The sequence below is a fragment of the Macrobrachium rosenbergii genome, chromosome 22 (assembly GCF_040412425.1).
Source record: "Macrobrachium rosenbergii isolate ZJJX-2024 chromosome 22, ASM4041242v1, whole genome shotgun sequence".
Taxonomy (NCBI): Eukaryota; Metazoa; Arthropoda; class Malacostraca; order Decapoda; family Palaemonidae; genus Macrobrachium; species Macrobrachium rosenbergii.
The window spans coordinates 1,248,081-1,265,066 of NC_089762.1; the positions used below are offsets into that span (position 1 = coordinate 1,248,081).

A 16,986-nucleotide genomic window follows, 5' to 3' on the forward strand; every position below is an offset into this window, starting at 1 on the left:
AAAATCCAAACGCTACGCCTGTGCTCACGTGACCTGAATTGGCCTATCGTCCATTGTGTGAGTCGGCCCATACAAAGCTACACTCTGTCTCCTAGGAGTAAGATATCAAAACTATGCAGGGTGGTAAGAGGAGGGTAAACTATCTGCAGTACAGTACAGTATATGAAAGTGTAGGTTCTTACGTTAAGAAAAATACAAATTCCTTTTTAATTTGGTATTTGTTCCGACACGTACAAAAACCTATGTTTTCATATATGGAGCCTCTTTCAGAGGTGGGAGGGTGATCTCTCTCAGGTACCCAGGTGGGTGTTATCGACTGACTGCTCAGTCATGAACATGCAAGGGTTTCACGATGTAACACACTCACTAAGTTTCACATGATGTTTGTGTTGTCACCTCCCCTCTTCCTGACAGACTTTCCGTAGGACTCTACATCCTCATATAACCTGCTGGGCCACCACTACTGGACCCAAGGACCTGTGCGCTAAATCCTCGAGACAGAAAGAGATGAACGTCGTCTGGCTCTTCCAGACACCTGCCCAGAGGACCTGAATGACTAAGTGGTGGTTCTTAAAAACCAAAGAAGGCCCTACCCCCCTGATGTCAAGAGCCCTCACTTTGGTTGGACAAGGGTCTCTGCTGTGGTCTAACTGGTATGCCCTCACAATCACTTCTCTCTCAGAAAGATGGTATTCCTCGAAATCTCTTATCTCCCAACCTTTACTTATGAAGTCTCGTACAGGCCGGTCGCACGTTTAAGGTAGGCTTTTTTTTTTTCTTCGGTCTGTGAGGGGCTGTATGTTTGAGGTAGGCCTTTTTTTTTCACTTTCCTGTTATTTCAAAAAGTGTGTAAGACAAGCTGATGAGAAAGCAAAAGTTGCTTCATGGATTATCAGAAAAGTGCCTCCATCTTTACCTAATCTTTTTCTTCTGAGGGTCTTATAATTTCTAAATCCATCCTGACTGACCTCCCCCAGCTGTTGTGGCAAACCTGGCAGATTTCTTATCTGCCCTACAAGGTGTGCAGACCCCACTTTGTTGACCAGTTGCTTCTGGCACTTTTTTCAGTGGCGTATGGTGACGTTTATTTATACTTTCAGTAGAATTTTGTGAAGTGTATTTATACTTTCAATAGAATTTTTGTAAATAATGTAAACATAGTACTGTTGTTTTTGATGTGATTGTTGTTTATTGTTCTTTTGATTTTTACAATGTTACTGTTGTTATGAGTCTATTTATTAGTTTTGCTACTGATTTTTTGTTGTTAATTTTAATTCTTTTGGGAGACATTGAGGTGAACACTGGGCCTGTTACTCATTACAGTAAGAAAAACTGCAAAGTACTTTACTCAAATATTTGGGGCTTGAGGTCAAATTTTCTCGATCCCCAGAGTTGTGCCTGTAACTATGATTTGGTGTTTTTATCTGAGACTCATGTAAGCAGTAACAAGTCAAAGGTTGAGTTTTAATCGTGGGGTTTGATGGCCGTGACTTCTTTTATCACCATAACATTCCACATGCGCAAGGCTGTATACACTACGTCTGGATGACCTATTTATCATCTGAAAAATTTGAAGTATAGTTGCCATGAAGTTCCTTGTTTTAAATTTTTCACTAAGTTCTACAACGTTTACGTATTTGCTATTTACTGCAATCCGAATACTAACGATTCTATGTATGACTGTCTCTTGGAAAGGATTAGCATGGGTCAGTCACAAGATTCAGAAGCTTCATTCATTATTTGTGGAGAATGTAATGCAAAGCACAGCTAGTGGCTAAATTCAAATTCAACAGATCAACATGGCCAGTCTGCTCTTGAGCACTGTGTATCCTCCGATTTTGTCCAGTTAATTGAGGAACCCATGCACATTTCTGGTAATAGACCTGATATTCACAGAGGTTTCAGTTATTGTCAAGTCAAAGGTATGTGGATATATATAGGCAGTCCTGATAACTGTGCCACTGGGATGGACATATGTCAATCAGTATATTCCTAATTACACCACTGGAAAAATGGTCTGGCTGAAATCTAGAGCCAATTGGGACTGCATTATTGAAACTCTTCAGGCTCTTAATATTTCAGATGCTATATTAGATCCTGATCCCATGAAGAAGTGGAATGAAATGCTGGTGGCTATTTTAGTAAGGTATATCCCAAGAAAGGTCAACAAATTCAAGACAAATGACCAGCCATGGTTTCATGATACATGTAGATGAGCTTACCATGACAGACCAAATTCAACACATGGAGACGAAATCACTCAAATGAAAATTACACCATTTTTGTCGAGTCTCACCATGCTGTGAATAGAGCTTACTGTACAGCCTAGAGAAACTGCAATAATTCCTTGAAGTGGAGACCTGAAGAAATTACTCAGCCTCATCAGTGGTGGACGAAATTGACATCATCAATCTTTGGGTCAGGCTCACGTTCCATCCCACCACTACTGAGTGCTTCACAGAGCTTTTAAAACTAAGAGATCGGCTGAGGATGTCTCTCTCCCTGATACTTGTCATCCTGAACCTATTCTTACTAAATCTGCTTTTTGCTTTTAGGATCTTAAGAAAATTCCGGATAATCTTGACAGCTGGTGTGGAGAAGATCCTGACGATTTCTTCCCTTTTGTTTTTTTAAATAAGCTTCTAGTGTGTTGTCTTCCAAGATTAGTGGATTCTATAGATTTTTATGACAACATAGTATCTTTGCGGATGAGCTCAAGCATAGTAATATAGTGCCTGTTCCACAGAGTTTTGTGACTACAGGACAATTTCTATTCTCCTGTGCTCTTCAGAGTTGCAGAAACACTTATTTTTAAGCCACTATAAGGAATCTAAAGGATTGTTAAGTGGTAGTCATTGGTTACAGGAAGCAATTAGGTACCTGTGATGCCCTTTTAGACTTGGCATGCCATTTGAGAGAACCTTGATAGGGATTTTGATTGCAGAGTAATTCATGCCATTTGAGAGAACCTTTATAGGGGTTTTGATTGCAGAGTAATTCAAATAGACATAGTAAATCACACAGCACTTGCTTCAGAATCTTGAGTGGGTGGATTTGTTTTAGAATTACTTCAAGATTTCCTTATAGGTAGGCAGCAGCTAGTTGCTGTTGATGGGATCTTAAGTGAACCAAGACCTTTTGTGTCCGGAGTTCCATAGGGAAGCGTTCTTGGTCCACTGTTATTTTTGGAGTATACAAGGGATATGGCTGTTGCCTGGAAAACGCGAGTTTGGTGTGCCAATGGTTCAACATTTGTGGGCACAGTAGTCTCTACTTGTGAGAAATGAAGCTACTCTCAGCCTCAATTGGGACATGGACCAGATCGGTGAATGGTGTAGTCAGTGGGGTGTGAGGCTGAACTCCAGTAAAACTAAAACACTATTGATTAGCAGATCTCGTACAGATTTTCCACCCCATCCTCCCCTTCAGGGGGATGGGACTTTGCTGAATGAGTCTGAAGCTTTAACCATTCTAGGTGTAAGTTTTGACTCGCATCTTACTTTTGAGTAACATCTAAAGAAAGTCAGCAAATGCCACACCAAAGTTTAGTATTGTTCGTAAGGCCTCATATATTTATAAGTGAAAAAATCAATGCAACCTGTTTTAGGTAACTTGTATATATTTCCTTTACTAGAATACTGTATTTAACAGAGATCTTTCACACTCATAATTGATTCCTGATCCCCTTTTCCTGCCGAGAGCAACCAGATTTGCTGAACAGCAGCACCAATATGCAGTAAATGTGCCTTGCTGTCAAACTTCTCAATTCCAAAGGTCCTTTATTCCTCACACTGTTGGACTGTGGAACGGCCTCCCAGAGGATATTGTAAAATTGGAACTTCAGAAGTCCAAGCACAGCTGCAATACTTTTCTCCTTGCATTTTACTACATTTTTATCTGTTTACTAATTTATTTCTTTTTTAAATAAGATCTCGTCTTTTTGTATTTCCCTTTACCTCACCTTATTTCTTCCTAATGAGCACCATAATCGTTGGGAAGCTTGAATTTCAAGCCAATGGCCCCTGCGGGCTTGTTCCATATGAACAGGTTTCATCTTCTGAATAATAATATGAGGGGACAGAAAAGCCATCAAATCTTGGGCTGTGCATGGTGGGGTTCTGGGCCTTTGCCACAAACTCTGGAAGGAGCTTGAAGTCAATAGACGTTCACCCGTGGGTGTGGGTAACGCTGTAAGAGAGGACATGTAGCGCCCCCACCCTCTTGGCTGAAGCTAAGGCCAACAGAAAAACAGTTTTAAGTGTCAAGTCCCGTTCCGATGCTCTCCTGCGAGGCTTATAGGGCGGTTGTCTCAGGGAGGCTAGGCTCTTGGTTACGTCCCCCTCCAGGGGCTTCAGTTCACATGGGGAGTAGCTCTTTTCAGAATTTTTTCATGTCCAACAGTTCACATGAAGATGAAAGGTCTATGCCCCTGTGCCTGAACACTTGGACCCGGATGGACCCTCTATCCCTTAATTGCTAAACAGACAGGGACTCCTGCTGAAGCAAAAAGAGGAGGAAATCTGCCACATCCCTCAAAGATGCTTTGAGGGGATGGAGACCCCTCTCACCTCACCAGTGAAGGACCTTCCATTTTCTCTTGTACAGTCCAAGGGACAGGGGCCTGAGGGATTTGGAGATGGCCTCTGCAGCTTTCCCCAAAAAGCCTTTCTTTCTAAGGAACTGCTGGTAAGCCTCCACCCATGAAGATGGAGGGAAGCCACTCCCTGATGATACCGCCCGCTGTGCTCTTGCTTCAGCAGGGTGGGAGTGAGGGGAAGTTTCCTCCAGTCTTGGATGACTGCTTATGGTTTCTTGCCAACCAAAATGGCAGCAGTTCAAGAAACTGACTCCAAGGCTTGTCTCACTTTTGATAATGACTGATTACAATGCTCATAACACTGAATAACTTGAGCTTAGTTACTGCCACAGATAATCATGTGCTGTTCATACCCTATAGGCTATACTTGTACATAAGACCTTCACCATATAAGGTGCAACTTGAATTTCCTTTTTTTTTTTTTTTTTTTTTTTTTTTTTTTTTTTTTTTTTTTGGAGGAAAAGCACATCTTATATGCCAAAATATATCCTCATAAGTTTAATTCTAGATTTAAAAATTAATCAGTAATAATTAAAATTTAAATACCTGATTAATCAAAGGATGCAACATCATTTGAAAGCGTTCCTGATTTGTAAATTTTACAGAATCATGAAGGAAAATAGTCTTCAGAGTATCTAAGACATACTTCAGAAGAACTGCTGTTTTTTGTGCAGCTTCCTCTCCCACACCAAATACCTGAAAGAAACATTACTGTTATTTACAAAGTATTATTAGAATATTGCTAGTGAAAAGTTATACAGTACATAAGAAAATCAGTAACACGAATGCAACTTTTCCTTTTAAGACTTGCCGTGCACTATAAAGACTTTGATTACAGTCCTATATTAACAACACTAAGATCTTTAACCAGAGAAAAATATGACCTTAGTAATTGCCCCAGCAGTTTTTGATTACCCACATGCTAGCTTTGGGACTCTGCACAATCACAAAATAAAAAAAAATTTCAAAAACTAAAAAATCAGAAATGTAGCAATAATGAATCTATCAATTTTTGGATGATACATGAGAAGTGATTATTCAATTGTGTACATTTGCATTCTGAAAGATGACTCAACATATTAAAACACCAATATCTATAAAACTAAAATTTACTTCATTAATGTAGAGTACTGCTTACTATAGACTACCACTTGAATGGGAGACTGACTAAGGAACCAAAAAATAAAATCTTGTATTTCCAAGAGGGAAACAATAGGGAAACACAACATTTTGCTAACATCTGTACACTTATTTTAATAGAGCTGAATACCTCCTTAAAGGGAGGGTACTTGAAAAAGGAGGCACTCTGCCACTGAGTGGCCATTATCCGGTAAGCATAGCACTGATGTTATCAACCAACCTGAGACTGCAGAAAAACCAAGCTGAATGTAAAATGCCACTAGATTTTGATGATCTTTTCTGAAAGCTGATGAAACAATATTGGTAGGATTGCGCAATCTAATGTGGAAAATAAAATACAGATGCACATCAAGAACAACAGTTATGAGAGAGAGTGAGTACTCATTGTATTTATATTGTTGTAAAGTAACAAAAACATTTTTTTACACATCAATTTATGGGGAAACTTACTTAATGAAAATATCTGTATACATATCAAATCGCTGGGAAATTTGACAATTACGGGTAAATATATATATAATGAATACAGTACTGTACAGTATATAGATTTTTATACATACGTTTGCTGGGGGATTTTGCTCATGCTTCCCAGCTGTAATACCTGACATACCTATATATGCATCAGTCTGCTGGGGGAATTTTACAATTACAGGTAAATGAGAATTTTACTTTCACTACAATAATTCTGTAATTTTGTTAATGCTTCTCAGTTGTAATATTTTAAAATAACTGGTAAATGTAGCTTTATTTTATGCTCAATGAGAGAGAGAGAGAGAGACATGAGAACAAGTTTATATCTTTCTATATATTTTTTCATACATACTAGTTTTAGTACATAAATCCCAGTTTTAGTTCATAAATTTCAGTTTTAGTTCAAGTAAAAAAATATCAGAAAAACTTGGTAAAATAGCTAGTACTTTTTGTCAAACTAACTTGATAAAACAGCTGGTATATTTTTGTGAGCATTTCGGTGAAGCAGCTATGCACCGAGCTAAAATCCCTCAGTCAGCTGGGCCCCCACTTAACATAAATAGAGATATTCATTTTTAACTTGCTATGGTGAGTAAAGAAAATGTTTTATTTTTTATATACATTGTGCATGTGCCTGTCATTCCTCTTTCCACAGATTTTTTTTTGTACATTTCAGAAACCGTGAAGATCACAAAATAAACCTCAAAACATGGTCAAGCACTGCACAGGATGGAGCAAGTGATTGAGGAAGCCAACTGATAAGCATGCAGGGGACATTCACCAAAGGAGCCTAACCCACTGGGAACTGAGAGCTTTGAACAATTAGCTATGTCTTCAACATACCTTCCCTGGACTGAACAACCAAAGGAGACTGAAAAAGAGCATAGAAGTACCAGCAGAAGCAGAAGTTCAGGTCTTTCAAGATACATCAAGAGCTCTGAAGGAAGGTGTATTACTGTTAACAAGACAGACCAAGTCTTCTTGACCCTCTTCTGCTTTGAGCATTATCTCTACCACTGAGAAGGTGAATACTGCTGCAAGGAAATTCCCTTGAACAATCTTGATCCCTGCTAAGAAAACAAACTAAATGTTGATGCTTCAAGCAACTAAAAGTTCAGTTTTGTGTCACTGGAGCATCAGTGGAGATGTGCTGACTTGAAAGCAGAGGAAGAAAAATGATGGTACAACCATGTAAGTGGGCAGGTACTCACCCACACACCTTTCAACAGTCGAACCAGTTTATGCTTAGAATGCTCCTTATAAATGAGACAGATTTATATTCTTATCAGAATAAATATTAGACAACTTACTGTATTCAGGTTATTAACAGAGTTGTTTCTCTCCAGGACGGATGCTGCTTGACTGAATAAGTTATCAGCTAATTTTGCCTTGATGAAAAGTACCTTCAGAGTTTCAGCAAGATGATTTGTGAATCTGTAAATAAAAATTTCAATTATGTACATATCTGGCAACATAAAACAGCGAAAAACATTCATACCCATTTCAGCTTGACATTACACTGATATAAATGCCACCAAAATAATCAACTAGTTTTTAGATTACTGAATTTCAATTACAAAATAATTCATTCCTACACTATTGGGTATTTTCATTCATACACTACTGAATATTAAACTCACATACCTTAGAAGTTACTCAATTTACAAAAACATTACAATTTTCCTTTGATGTGATAATAACTAAAAATATTAAAACCATGAATACTGATCCAACATGCAAGAAATGAAATCACACCTGAACAGAAAAAATTTGAAGAAATATGCTTTGTAGAGAGTAACTGCCATTTCACATTGCCTTTCATTAATAACATAAATATCTACAGTACTGTATAAGCTTGATTGTGCAATCCTTTATAATGCCATCCCAATGATACCATCATTTTATTGAAAATAACAAAAATATCTTCTAGTCATGGGAAGATACTATTTCAATCTCCATTGAAGAGATCAAAAGTGTAGACATCAGTGAGGAACAAGCTTCTCCAGGGACGACAGGTGACCTAGAACAATCTGCCACTGACATGCTGGTTGTTTTTGTCTGAAAAGGAAGGACTTGTCGATGTATGGATTTGATGGGAAGACCCTCACCGCTGCTGAGTCTATTAACACGGGCAGAATAGAGCGTGGTAAATTTGAGGCTCAGGCTTGTGAACAGATCTATAAACAGTGTGCTGCTAGATACTACAGAGCCTTGCACATCCCTGAATTCAGCAACCTAATGATAGGACCTACTTTTCCCTGCTTATACTGTCTGTTATCACATTGGGCCCTTGAAACTATACTGACCTCATGTACCTACATCTACATGATTTCCACCACAACCAGATACATAGGCTCAGATTATGTGGTCCTGATTTCTTAGCTATGTTATCACCAAGTTGTCAGTCATCACAAGAAAAGAGCGAATGTCTGAAGGCCTTAGAAGATGACTTGTAACTCCTTGATGTCCTGTCTCTTGTCCTCTAAAATCTTAGTTTCTGTCACCTGATGATCCAAGAGGTGTGTCCCACCCTTAGCTCAATGCATCAGTAAACATATTTATCTCCCAAGGGACCAGCGGAACTCCTACTAACTGGTAACTGGGGTCTTGCAATGACTGAAGATCTTTCAAGACATCATATGAGACTGAGGTAATCTTCCAGTAGAATCACTGCCAAGCAGCAGCTTTGGCAGATGCTGCTGAAGTAACCACAACCTGAAGCAAATGTGTTGTACTAGCTTTTCTAGAAACAAGGTTACCTATCAGGGATTGCTACAGATTGGCCAAAAGATTTGGACAGTGTAAAAACCACTGGATCAAGGATTACTAACTCCTGATCCTGTCCCCATGGCCAGTGAACCATTCCTTCTTCTATGCTGACGATGTAACTCGGGTACATAACCCATGTTAACGCATGTTGAAGGTGCTAGTTTTGACTTCTCCAAGTTAATAAGTCATCATAAGTATTGACAAACTTGGCACAGGCCTCAAAACTAAAATAATTTCCCTTCCCAAATGGAGAGAAGTTATTTCCTCAATGCAGGGTGAATAAGAACAAGGAATTACACATCATTAAAGTCCAAGAGTAATAGTGGATTTCTCACCCTGATGCATCACCACACCAGTTCTACTGCCTTCATCCTCCAGCTGCCTTTGGCACCACAAACACAAACAGATGACTAGAATCCAGGTCATCTGTCTGGCACATACTTAATTGCTGGTTTCTGCAACTGATTAAATTTCATCTTGTCATCCAAAGCCTGGAACTTCTCAGCATAACAGCTGAATATCTTAAAGTCTACTGAGTGCAATTGCACTGAGAATAGGTGCCTGTCTAATGAAATGAAAGTATAAATGACTGACCATCTCTATAACCCACTGCTCCGCTGTGACCACCTGGTACGATCTCCAGTATTTCAGCAGGCAATCTCCAATGGCAGACAAACTATCAGTGGATGAGTGATGTACTTACTTTCTTCTACCCCTTACCAGAGGACTTGACTGTTAGCCTCCTTTTTTTTTTTTTTTTTTTTTTTTTTTTTTTTGGTCAGGGGTTGAAGGATAAGATCTCCTACGCTGTCTTCAAAATGACAAGCTGTTAAAAGTTAAAGTTGCTTGATTTCAGTTCTCCATTACATCAAGGTATATGAACCCCTTGGTTGCTGCTTAAGTCTCCCTGAGAGCTGCTTAACGATGCTTTCTGGAAACAGGAACTGGTTCAATAAATCAACATATATATCAGTGACGTCCATAAAGACAAGAGCTCAGAGATACCCTTGGCTGTCATGTCCCACTTCTTCATTAGCACATTAACAGCATAAACATCAGCCTAATAGGCAATATCAATGTTGCCATGGTGACAACACCATTCTTCTGGCCTTGGCAACATCATCCAACAACTTTGCCTACTCAGTCAGCAATGTACTAATGGCTCCCAACATCCTGTCCTGCCAGTTGGATATGGAGAGGAATGCCTGATAAAGAAATCACTGTTGCATCCATCTTGGTCGGTAAGAGGGTGAACAAGGATGAAGAAGCCAAATGGTCTTTGCTAGTGCCTTCCTAGTCAAAAAGGGATGCTGAACCTGCTAGGAATAAGACAGTGAGCAGCAGCCTTAGATTTTGTAGAATGGGCAGATAAGCTTGTCATATCTTTAGCTGGTTCCTTATCCTTTTATCCTGGGCCTCATGTTAGTGATGATGTACAAGACAGCGGTAGCCAGTGGGAGGTAAACCTTGTGGTTGGTAGAGTTAGCTCTACTGGAGTTGCATCTGAATTTGGCAGATAATGCTTTCTTTTGGAGTTTTGCAGTCTGCGTCTTAAAAGATCTCATAAGTCCAGCTGATAACTTCTGAAAAGGATGCATCATCCTGATCCTGTGAAAAGGATGTATCATCCTTTCTTCCTCATATGGCTGCTCTATAGTTGTGAAACCATCTTTCACCAAAATGAAATAACGATGTGGCCTTTAGCATGGTGGGCCTCTTTAGAGATAGCCAAATCCCCACCATCAGGGGCTGAAGATTAATCAACTTCCTCCCAGAGTCGCAGGACTCAAACTGATCTCAGGCAATGGTGACTGTATTGATAAAGCAATGGCTTGTATTTCTTATAAATTTGCAGATACCTGTATTTTTATAGCTGAAATATTAATCAAAATCAAATCCTTCACCCGTTTCAGAGATTAAACTTACAGCAACAGAAATACTGTTGTCTGTACAACAGTCAGCACCAAATATTGAAAAGAAGTAAAAAAAAAACATACCTATAAAATGTTACGAGTCTGGAAGGCTTAATATCCATAACATCTGAAGCCCAGGACTGCAAGTTAGCAAAAACAGCGATGTTGTCATGTTCATTCAAACGCAACAGCAGTTTGGCTAAGGCCGAACAAACAACCGCCTCCACAGCATCAATGCTTTGATGATCACCCTGAAATTTTAAGATGTTATTTCTTCCCTCAAGAATTTTTAGTGCAAGCTGAATTCATCTATAATAATGTGACTAAAAAGCAATCTTAGTCTTTAATATTTTTCATCTTTTTTTTTCAGTGTATATATTCTTTACTTGTCAATTTCATTTTCAATATTGGGCTAATCTTCAACCTGAACACAACACTTGGTGAGTCATGCACTGCCTCTTCTGACCACAGCTGTTAAGACAAATGAAAAATTGAAAGAATTTCACTCTTCTCCAAATCAGTTTTTTAAAAATACATTAACAGAGAAATGAAAATAAACATTAACCGAGAAATGAAAATAATTTACAGTATAAGTTACATCCTTTAACAGTTATCCATACCTGCTGCACTTGCAAGAGTACATAAATCTAATAACTATTTCTATGGTCAGATTACTTGTATTTGTGCAACATTTCTAAAACTTTCATTGTGATACAAGAATAGTGTGGAAACAGCATGCTAAAATCCATCAACAGAAAATCATAACTTGTAAGCTGCTAGTAAACTGATATAGGTAGTTAATTTAATGTTCAAGAGAGGAGAAATATATATAAGTGCTTACAATAATTCACCCATGTTGGTTTATAATGTAGCCTCCACATGAGAGAAACAGAGTCTCGTGATAATGTTTTATGTAAATACAGTCATACCCCAAACGTAGGCAAGGTTAGGTTTCAGACACCCTTGCGCAAGGCGAATTTTCGTGTAAGTTTGGCACCGTCTCTAAAAATGCTAATAAATGCTTATTTCTAGAGTTTAAACACTAATATGACCCTACTCATGCTCCCAAAGTATTAAACTAACTTTTAAATGAAATTAAAGTTACTGTAATTTCATTAAAAAGTTAGCTTAAAACATTACCCTTAAAAAAAAGAAAAAAATGGCTAACGTGAAAATATAAGAGAATGTGAAGACTACAATCTATTTTTAGAAGTCTTCTCAACCTTGTTTTTAAAAACTTCTTTATTCTGTCCCTTTCTCTTTGTTCTGAAGTGCTCTATGTCTCTCTGTTTTAGAACAGCATATTAACAGTTCATAGAGGTACACGTACAATTGGATCAATTTAAAATGATCTACTTTACAGGTAAAGGACGTACAAAGCAACAGTAATGTGTAGGTTGTAAAATGTGTGTGAGCGCTAACTACGAATGAGAGAGAAAGATTGAGTGAGATAAGAGTGTCCTTACTTAAGAGTGAAATTTTTTATGAATTATTACGGACACAAACACGCACAAAGAAAGAGAGAGAGAGAGAGAATCCTTGACCCGCTAATCAGCAACACTCCCCCTTCTTGTCATGTTAAATTGACATATCTGATAGGTTTGCCTTCGAGCTTCTCTTCAATGAGTTACAAAAGATGAAGGAAAGATTTTTGTTTGTTTAAAATACGTATCGCAACGAATTTTGTAATTACAGTTATATTATTATCATTATTATTATTATTATTATTTAATCTTATTAATATTTGAAAATTAGTACTTATTAGATAAAAAATTTATCTATCATACAAAACAAATAATCATCTACATGTACCATAAAAATTCTCTCAGTAAAAGAAAGAGAGAGAGAGAAATTATTTTTATTTAATGTTATTATTTAATTTATACATAAAGCTTGAAAACTTATTACATAAAAAATTAAACAAACACTTTTGCAGGGTTTCTAACACTTTTGCAGGGTTTCTAAGTATTCGCAAATGTTCGTGTGTCTGTGAAAAACTTGTGTATGACAATTAGTTAGGTTCCAATGAAAAGTTTGTGTATCAGTGAATTCGTGCAACTCAAATGACACAAGCTCGGGGTATTACTGTATCTCCAAAATTGTTATCGCCATTTTTCATGTATTCTTATCATTGTGTACATTATTATGCCAGCTATTTAACCATGTCTATCAATTTTATATTCAAATGTTTAACTTCTATGCATCTGTCATTTTACATCTGTGAAGAAACACAGATGCCCAAAGTTCATCCCTCTTCTCGACCTGTCGAGAAGTCAGGACTACCTTGCGGCTCGCACGATCCGTTGCCCTTTGTGAATTTTGAATGATTAAATTAGAAAGCTTCTTACCTGTACTTTCATTTGTACCTCGCTCACAATAAGTTATGTATTGATTTAATAAGTATACAGGCAGTCCCTGGTTTACGGAGGGGCTTCTGTTCCTGGCGGCGCCCCATAACCCGAAAAACTGGAACATCATAATAATAATGGGAATAAACGGTGCTTACGGCACTGTAAGCACCGTAAAACTGGGTAACGGTGCCGTAAAATCAGTTTAACGGCGCCGTGAGCCAAACGCCGCAAAGTCAGAATGCCGTAAACCGAGAACGCCGTAACCCAGGGACTGCCTATTAGTGGTAGTTTGGTAATTTAAAAACCGTTTACCTTTTGAGTGCGAAGATCTAATGCCTGAGTAAATAAGTCAATGAAAGCAGGCTTCTGGGCAACCACAACCTTACTTTCTGTTTTGGTTATAAGTGTTTCCACCATAATCATCAGTGGTTGTAAAGCAGGAATCTCTTCACCTGATAAAGTCTTGTAGGCCTGTTGGGAAGAAAGCTGATGAAAGTACAAAAAATAAAAGCAATGGAGTTCCCATTAAAACTAGTGTACCAAAAGCATATCCTTCATACCAATATTTTAGAAATACAGCAGTAAAAAACAAGAATATTACTCACTGCAGCAAATTTGGGTATCATAAGTCGTGGTTCAATGCGCTGTGGTAGACTATCTCGCATAGCAGCTAACCTCAGACCTAACCGAGATTCTTGAACAAATGCCTCATCTTTCAAGGCACAAAGATGACATATGGAACAAATCAGTGTTTCTAGATGTGGAGACAAGAACTGTGCCATGTTTTCAATTATCTGAAAATTGTGAATTTGTAAATGATAAAGAACTGAGATAAACATTTCCAATTTTACAACATGAATTCTAAGATGCGATGGAATGCAACAGTTAAAACATTACTGTGATAAAGATTTGCCATGGAAAATATTACAACACAATAAACGTTATTACACTAGTATTATAAATAGGTTTAGTTGAAAACCTCAATTACGACTGCATACAGAAACAGCATACACAGCGTGATGTATATTCTAATGAATGCATTCATAATTTCAAGAAAGACTTGATTATACTGCAGTATAACAGCTGCAAAGGGCAGTCACTAAACTAACCTTATGAGTTGCTGTAGCTGCTGCCAAAGCAAGATGATCTGAATCTGTGTCACAGTTAACAAGAAGTCGAGCAATCACAGGCATTAAGGACCCAAGATGGTTTACTGCATGAGCCTTCAGGGATCCAACAGCCTCTGCTATTAGTAGCAATGCTTGAGTTACAACCTTCATTGGAGTACCTAGAGCAAAAAAGTAAAAATACTGTGAAGACTATCAATATTCTAAAGAAAATATGGATATCACCTGACTTGGAATTAAAGAAACAGCACCTTGAGTATGAAAAAATTATAAATTTATACTTGCAAATATAACAGAAACCTCCACCCTCATCATTAACTGGTTTTGTGTAACATTTTCTGTTTTCAGAATAGACATGAAACACATTCTCTCCACTATCTTCCAGCTTATGACTTTCTTCCCTAAATGACTTATTTTTAACCTCTTCATCTATTCCATCTTTGTCCTGCTATTTCTGAATATATGACTAAATACTACTCAACTCTTCACATCACTGTTCAAATCATCTTAATCTTAGGACACCTGTCTAATTTTCATTTCTTATTACACCTATTAGCAAATTCCTTATTTGTAATATAGTCCACCACACTCCAACGAGCCATGTCTCTGATTTATATATTAAAGGCTTTAAAACTGCATCATAGATTTGTTCATTACAAACCCATTAACCATATACTGCCTCACAGTATTTCTATGCAGTGTCTATCCAGTTACAACAACTTGTACTGATCAAGAATGAGCAAGAACTACAGTATAGTTCTGTATGCCTAGCCTGTCAAGGAGGCATCCATGTGCATAACTACCTGCATGGGGAGGGAGGGTGGGGGGTTAGTGACTGGGAACAGGAAATTGATTTCTGTTAGGGCACTGGATTATGAGTCTGAAATTCTCACAAGGAACAATGAAAAACAAGTAAAGAATGTGCCGAAGTTTCTTTGGCGCAATCGAGTTTTCTGTACAGCATATAACGCTGCACGAAACTCTCAGCTGCGGCCCATGAAAATTTCAGACTCAATAAGCAGAGTCCCATCCACATGAAGGGGAGGGTGGGGTGGAAAGTCTGTAGATCTGCTAATCAATAGTGTTTTCATTTTACTGAAGTTCAGTCTCACACCCCACTGACTACATAATTCACTAACTCCATGTCCTGACTGAGACTAAGGGCAGCTTCATTTCTCATAATTGGAAACTACTACACTTACAAGTGTTGCATCATTGGCATACTGAATAATCTTTTTTCCAAGCTAACAACCATCTTAATTGTACACATTAAAAAAAAAAACAGTGGACCAAGCACACTACCCTGTGTAACTACGGACACGATAGGTCTTGATTCACTAAAAAAAAAAACTCATCAACAGCAACTCGCTGCCGAATGCCTGTGGGGAAATCTTGAAGTAAACCTAAAACATATCCACCTACTCCTATTAAAATCTATATGAATTACTTCACACTCAAAACCTTTATCAAAGTTCTGTTGCAAATGGCATGTCACATCTAAAAGAGCATTGCAGGTACCTAACTGATTCCTATGTGCATATTTGTAGCATGAAAGTTGGCTGATGAAAGGCTTTCAGGTAGGAGAAAAACATAACCATTGGTTAAAAGCCAGACAGTTTTACACTTACCTCGACTGCAAACTAGTTGAACAGCAGTTGACATGACAGGTTCAATAGCACCAATCTTAACATGTGGTGCCAAGTGTTTAGTGAGAAGTTGCAGAGCGTAAATTCCAACCTGTCGATTTTCAATTGGTTCTTGGTCATCTGCTCCTACTTTTCTCAGAATGTCAACAAATGGAAGCAGATCCAACAAATCTTCTTTGCTGTAAAGTAAGAGAGTTTATAAGGATTACAAAACCAGCATTAGCTCTTGCAGTTCCTACTTGTTCATAGGTTCAAAAAGAGAGTCAACATCCAGACACAACTGTTGCTTACAGGAGGTCTCAAGCACCAAAAAAGAAAAAAACTCAGTTCCAAAAGTTAATATACAGAGGCGCAAAAGAAAACTCAATATTTCTTAACAGTTAAAACAAAAGCAAGGACATAAAACCATATAATGTACCTGTAATATACAATGAAAGGCAAAACAGTCAAGGACAAACATATCCCAAATGCTCTAGCAAAAGTCTGAAGCTGATTTCTGAAGCACTTTACACTAAACCCAAGCATACAAAATACCTCTGTAAACATTACGTTACTGCACAGCACAGAACACATCACACTTTACTACACATCAAAGAACACATCACACCTTTTGACTTAATGCTGCTCTTGAAATTTAACCTAAGTGCCAATGCTTTAAACTGTTAGCTCTTATAGACAAGATACCCAATTTACCTAAATGTAAGGCTACAAATGTTGATTATAATACAGTAATAAAACTAGAGTTACCATCTAACTTACTGGAAAACTAACATAAACTTTGTTACCAAAATATCAATACAATGTATGCACTTACAGTACCTCATAAGATTATTGAAACTATCACATATTTAAGAGAACTGAAAAGAATCATACAGCAAATTTTACAATTTATGGTTTACTTGTTCATAAAAAAGCCCCTAAAAGCTTATACGTGAATATTTTCCAGTCGTTCAGAATGAAAAATAAGCATAA

General features: G+C 37.8%; 1 protein-coding gene across 1 annotated transcript in view; it reads right to left on the reverse strand.

Annotated features, from left to right (window-relative positions):
• The window catches only part of l(2)k09022 (HEAT repeat containing 1 homolog l(2)k09022), a 107,366-nt gene that overhangs the window by 1,620 nt on the left and 88,760 nt on the right, over positions 1-16,986 (reverse strand). Inside the window, exons 28-34 of the mRNA XM_067123960.1 lie at positions 15,997-16,193; positions 14,351-14,529; positions 13,847-14,035; positions 13,554-13,712; positions 10,975-11,141; positions 7,519-7,642; positions 5,144-5,293 (exon numbers count right to left, since the gene is read on the reverse strand). Coding sequence (XP_066980061.1) covers positions 5,144-5,293; positions 7,519-7,642; positions 10,975-11,141; positions 13,554-13,712; positions 13,847-14,035; positions 14,351-14,529; positions 15,997-16,193 — 1,165 coding nt within the window. The remainder of the gene's footprint in view (positions 1-5,143; positions 5,294-7,518; positions 7,643-10,974; positions 11,142-13,553; positions 13,713-13,846; positions 14,036-14,350; positions 14,530-15,996; positions 16,194-16,986) is intronic.